Source organism: Gavialis gangeticus, unplaced genomic scaffold (assembly GCF_001723915.1).
Source record: "Gavialis gangeticus isolate Ggan-Ray unplaced genomic scaffold, GavGan_comp1, whole genome shotgun sequence".
In the NCBI taxonomy this organism is placed as follows: Eukaryota; Metazoa; Chordata; order Crocodylia; family Gavialidae; genus Gavialis; species Gavialis gangeticus.
The window spans coordinates 42,010,685-42,016,992 of record NW_017729034.1 but is presented as its reverse complement, the minus strand read 5'-3'; the positions used below and the strand labels follow the sequence as shown (position 1 = coordinate 42,016,992).

At 40.9% G+C, this 6,308-nt stretch overlaps 1 protein-coding gene across 1 annotated transcript in view; it reads left to right on the top strand.

Annotated features, from left to right (window-relative positions):
- CUNH1orf101 (chromosome unknown C1orf101 homolog) overlaps nucleotides 1-5,970 on the top strand; it is a 116,716-nt gene extending 110,746 nt beyond the window's left edge. The window contains exons 21-22 of the mRNA XM_019526716.1: nucleotides 2,930-2,983; nucleotides 4,687-5,970. Of these exons, the coding sequence (XP_019382261.1) occupies nucleotides 2,930-2,983; nucleotides 4,687-4,873 (241 nt within the window). The 3' untranslated portion in view covers nucleotides 4,874-5,970. The remainder of the gene's footprint in view (nucleotides 1-2,929; nucleotides 2,984-4,686) is intronic.
- Nucleotides 5,971-6,308: the final 338 nt, after the last annotated feature.

Sequence of the window (6,308 nt, the reverse complement as noted above, 5' to 3'; positions counted from 1 at the left end):
CTTGCTCCTCCCTCCCCCAAGCAATTCTGACAGAGGTAGCAAACTATCAAGCAAAAATCAGCCCAGTCAGTTATAAAACCATGTGGAATGCAATCCCAGTAGTTGAACGAAAAGAGTTTACTGCTTCATTATGGTAGAAAGGGTTATGTCGTCTTGGCAGTTTGGCTACAGTGGCAGAAATGCATTTAACACTTCCATGCACTAATGAACGTACAGAACAAAACTGGCCAGTTTGGGGAGTCAACTATTCAGAAACCAGAAAGACTAAAGATGTCTGCTGCTGGAAAGGTGGTGACCATGTATCACAGTTTAAGATTAGAAAAGAAAATGAAAGAAGAAAAAAGTGGACTCAATATTCAGATTAAGAGGAAGACAGATATGCCAATAATGATGAAGATGTAGACAATGCAGTTGAAGCTAATGAAGACAATACAAAGTAAAATGATTGAAGAGTTGGCTTTTTGCCTACTTAGGATTTAACAGTTGATTTGTGTCTTGTAGAGTTGCCAGCTGTGTTTTATTTATTTATTTTTTTTTAATTTTGTTATTTTATAACTATTTGGAGTGACCCTGGATTTCCAGAATAAAAGCCAAAGAGAAAATGAACTCTTCAGTCTTGATTATTGTTCACATTTTATACTTGCCTAGCATCAGTAGTTATAATAATTCATTACAGCTTTTTTCAAAGTTGTATTTCATTGGTTCACTGTAGCAGGATGGGACCCTAGGGTCGCCGTGCTCTCCCCTAGGGTGCCCTCCGTACCATGCTAAGCATTCTTTAAGCACCCTTGGAATCTCACCTGCCATGTCTTTGATGTTATGTATTTATTGTAGGGAGGCTGCCCTTCGTTCCCTTGGCTACAGGTTTCCTGCTATGGGCCGGACCCGCCTCGGTCTCCCTGGTACTTGGGCGCTCTACAGCCCCGCTCCGCATCCTGTTGACAGTCTGTCTCTTCAGTCTCGTTTCGCTTGGGCTCTCTGGAGTCCCGCCTCACACTGCACCTCACAGTGCTCAAGCGGTCACTGCCCCTCTCTCTCTCTGGGGCTTCTTGCTCACCCCAAGCCTCACTGGCACTCAGGTTCTCCATGACCTTGTTCTGCCTTCTGGGGTACTTGGGGTCAGCTTTCTCCCAATACTGCACCTTTGCCTTGGTGCTTGGGGATGACACCTCCCCCTCTGCTGCACCTTACGGATGCTGTGGGTCAGTGCCCTCCCTGCACCATCCTTTCTGGCAGTCTGGGAGGCACACTCCCTCTGCTGCACCCTTTTGGGCTTCACGGTCGCTTCCCCTCTCTCAGGGCCTCTCAGCAGTGCCCACTCTCTCTGGGGCTCCCACACTATCATGGTTCCCCTATGAGGCCTCCTCCATTCCCTTATAGCCTCATAGTCCCCCCCCCGCCATTGTCCTCCAGACTAACAACAACCAAAACACAAGCCAATTGGCTATAACACAAATCTATGCCTCATGGTTAAAACGTCCTCCAAACCACACCACAGGTGTTCCATCTCTCACCCATGTCAGTAGCTGCTTGCACATCCAGCCCTTTCACACATTCAGAACTGAGCTCCTTCCTCCTTAGCCACAGGCTGCCTTCCCTCTTGGCTTTGGCCTGCAATTTGTGTCTGAGCCAGGCCCTGCCCCTTCTGTTCAGCTGACCAAACAGGTGTGTGTCCTTAACTCCCTCCAGTTGCCCCTAGCAACCAGCACCTGAGCCACTACTCTGGCTTCCCAAGTAGCAGGCACCTTAGTGCCCTGCTACATTCACAGTAACAGCTAACGAATGCTTTTGTAACTAATGTTCAATAGGTATGAGACTTAATGTTAAAGTAACTCTCTTTACTTTTCTAATAAACTGATACTTTAAATATTTGACCATTATTTGACAATATTTGACCAGTCAATTGATCGAGTACTTTTTGGCCAAATACCTAACCCTACATTGTTCCTACCTTTACAGAATGGAAGGCGAGATCTTTCTATCTCTATGAAATGGAAGGTAAAAGCCCCTTAGCCCAGCAGTTTAACTGAAGCCTCAGGATCACTTTTTAGTCTCAGTAACATTGACATAAACCTGGGATGCAAGTCAAACCAGGCTTTTTCTAAAATGAGTCTGTAAAAATGGTATATTCTTACCCAATAGGTTTGTTCTTTGTGTGTGTGTGTATCTGAGCTTCAGTTTCACTGAGAGGGGCTAAATTAAACTGTATTCCTTCTTTTACATCAAGAACATAATTTATTTAGGTCTAATTTCCTTTAGAAAATTGTGCCAGCAAAACTTTGAGTGTGTAGAGTCAAAGTCCCTTTGTGGAAACAAAACCCTCCACTATGGTGGCAATTACTTCAGCTCTGCCAGGTGGAATAAGGCTCCTACTGCCACCAACCAGCTGCCTAAAAGCATGTGTTGACACCTCTTTGTCTTCAGCTGACTGTTACAGTCCAGCCAACATCTGGTGCATGGAGGATGTGCAGCTAGTAGTATACTACTAACTTGGTGTCCTAGTTTATCATACCTGTACCCTGATTATTCTCATTACACCAAAACACATTTGTCAAAGCTGTTCTAACCTGTACCAGGGGCTCTGGAAGCTACCAGTATTTCAGACTCTGTAGAGGGAGAAGTCATCTCCTTTTTGGTCCTTTGCCAGCCCTCGTGCAATTATTGGGATGAAATTCACCTAATGTATTTTTTCCCAGATGGGAAGAATATCAGAATCCATGTATAAATGCTCCAAAATCAGCACTGTCAAAAAAAAAAAGTGACCTCCAGTATACTGATATTACACTGCAGCTTGACAGTTGCACACAAATACAAATTTTTTTGTAATAATCTGATTGTGATAATCAACTTTTAAATACAGGTTGTTATTAAGTACATGAAGCAATGTGGACATGAGAAGGTTTCTTATTTTTATTTTTTTTAATTTCAGTTTTTGTGACTTGAAAACATTCTTTGCAGTCCATACATATGGCATAGTAGAAAGGTAATTGCTAGTACATATAACTAAATATGATTTTGTTGTTTATATGTATTTATATATATATAGCAATACAATTTATATCATAGTATTTTACAAAAACATAAGATAACACAATTTATTTGCAGATATATCCCATAGAAAGACATGAAAACTTTTACAAAATTGTTTAGGCTTTTGTAATTTTGCTGGAAGTACTTGCGGCTGGGAAGTGCCTGCCATCTTGCCAGAGCTAGTTCAGAGTTCCATACCATGTGCCAATTGATCTACTGATCTTCCAAAATCCACAAGTGTTGGCCTTCCTTGCAGAGGCCCTGTCACATCTACCCACCAACTCTCATTAGCTATGCTGTTGCAGAAATAATTTTGCCAGAGGCTCCCTACAAATCCATAGAGTTTGCATGGATGGAAATGAGAGTGCAATTTGGCCTCTGTTGTGTTTTGCACCCAAATTCAGTGAATTAACTTGGCCACACTTCCAACTTCTATCAACCTACCATATTTACTCAAATCTAAGATGAGTAAATACAGTAGTGGGAGGCAGGCAGCTGCTGCAGCTCTGATTCCAGCTTTGACCCAGGCTTGGGGTCAGAATCAGAGCCAAAGTAACTGCCCTACTGCCTCTGCCCCTCTACCTTCCCTTCACTGCTCCTTACCCTCCAGCTCTGGCCCCACTTCAGCCTGGGGTCCAGGGCATATGGTTGCTGCAGGCCCTGCATGGCCACACAACAATAATGGAACCAGCTCTGACCCCAACTCCAAACTGGGGCTGGGGCTATAGCTGCTGCCACTACAACCACTGCTGCGTTGCTGGGTGGGGGCCAGAGGCTAAGCAGCAACTGGGGAGGGGTGCCAGGCCATGGGGAAGAGCAAAAGTAGCAGCAAAGAGGAGATGGTTGAAGGAGCAGATGGGGCAGGCAGAGGTGGGACAAGTGGGGGCAAGTATTGGGGGTGTTGGCATGGGGGGGCAAGTGGCAGACTGGGCAGGAACCACAGGCGGGCAAATGGGAGGGGCGGCAGCAAGGGAAAAGTGTGGGTAAGCCAGGGGCAGGGATCAGGATACTTGATACCCTTCCTACCTGCTCCCTACTGTTGCTTGCCCCACTGCAGCAGTGGGAAGACAAATATAAGATGACCCTCCAATAATTAGTTTCTATACATGGAAAATTATAATAAATGTATACATTTTCCATTATAGAATCTAATTATTGTGAGGATTGTCTTAAATTCAAAGTCATCTTGGATTCGGGTAAGTATGGTAGGTAATAAGGGCTTTGAGTTAATATCCAAATTCAAGACTTGATCCTGATCATATAATACAGTAAATTTAATTCCAGTGTAAGCAGTAACTCCTGGTTTTACATTAACACTTTTGTATATCGTTGGAACCAGTAAAATTTGTAAAACCAGAATGAACTGTTTAAAGAGCACCTACTATTGTCACTTTCTATCAAAAAATAAAGTGTTAGATCTTGGTCCCACTAAAATCAACAGGAGCCTGCCACTGACTTCTGTAGAATATCACTTGGATTTTGCTATTGATTTTTAAATCATCAGGACCAGCAGGAACAAAATAAAAACTTAAACACTCGGTTTTATATTACATTAGTATACAGTTAATATGATGTCTGAGAGATTTTTTACTAAATAAAGGGAGGATTTGCAAATTGCCTATATTTATTGTTAATCTAGTTTCTTTTATATTTCAGTCCAGACATTGCCAAGACCATTATGTTTTCAATCTTTGTACTGTCCCTGTTTTTGGGAATGCTTGTCTTAAGCTACTTCAAATATGCAAGGATTTTTCAGACACTCAGATATGTTGATCCACTGCCATCCCCTGGCCTGCAAGATCATACAAAAGAGTCATCACAGGACTTAAAGAAGGACCAATAACCTGTTTATTTACTGTATAGGTGACATTCTACGTATAGAAATTATAAGAACACTGTAATGTTTAAAATAATTTAAGTGTGGTTGGATTAAGTGTTGTTTTCATAAGTAGCTTTCCACATAATAAAACTAGCATGTTTAATATGTTATGTTTCCAGTTTGAGGGACATAAATTATGCTCTCATTCATTTCTTAACCCTATCTTTCCCCGGGAGCATCCAGTGAGTAGTATCTCCTCTTCACCAATATAAGTCAACCATGTTGCTTTTTTCAAATAACTCTCAAGACCAGATCATCAGCTGGGGTAAACTGGAGGTGTTCCACTGTATAATCCATTTACACTAGCTGATTATCTGAACCTGAGATTTAAACAATTCATTATATTTTAAGCAGATGAGACCCTCATTTAAAAATATTTTTCAGAACCTTGGTAGACAAGACAGCTTTTAAAGTATTCTGACAACTGTGATTCTAATGCCTATGTACTGTATTTTTATAGCAAATAGTAGATACAGCTCTGACAATGTGACCACAATTATAGTACAAAAATATTGACTGTAATTTAGAGTCCTGTTAAAACTTGAAAGAACTTAGCTGTTCAAAAAAATCATACATCTTTCATCTAAGTGGTATACTTTTGAAAAGCTTCAAAAGAAGATCAATTCACATCAACTGTCACAGCTTAATAAATCCAGATTCAGCAAACTTTATATTTCCATAATTATCCTAACAAGTTATGTAAGAAGAATTATATTATTTAAGAATGCACTAGGTTGTATATCCTTGAAGGAATTTTACTCGTATAGTTTTTAATTGGTGCTTAATAAATGTTAATTCATTCAGTAAAAATGTAGAGTTGGCAGAAGTTATCATCTGTTTTAACAGATAAACTTATAAGTATCAAACCTGATGTAGCAATTAAAAATTGTAACTAATATTTTAATCAATTTTCATAGTTCCACATATTTCCATGGCTAGCCAAAGTTTTCTAGTTTTCAAAGTGAGTGATTTGAAGAGTTTATATTGTTCATTGCATGTTTGACTTGGAATAATATGGTTAATGTTACAAATCCACATTCATATTTAATAAATAAAATGTTGAACCTGCAAACAAATTTTATTCACTTTGCTTCAAAAAGGGTGTGTCTACACGAGACGCTGTATTGTATAGAAGACTAATCTACTGCACAGTAAATCATCACCATCTACATGTGCTGCACAGTAATTAGTCTCCTGCACAGTTGCCTACTACCTGTAGTCGATTCCCTGCACAGTAACTACTGCACAGTAGCACACATGTAGACTGCTGACTGGGAGCAAATTGTTCCTGGTCAGCCCAGACAGCAGGAAGTGGGGAAGCTGTCCCTTCTCCTTGGCAGCTGCATTCCAGCCCTGTGCCCTGATCAGCAGATCAGGGCATGGGGCTGGGAAAATGTCC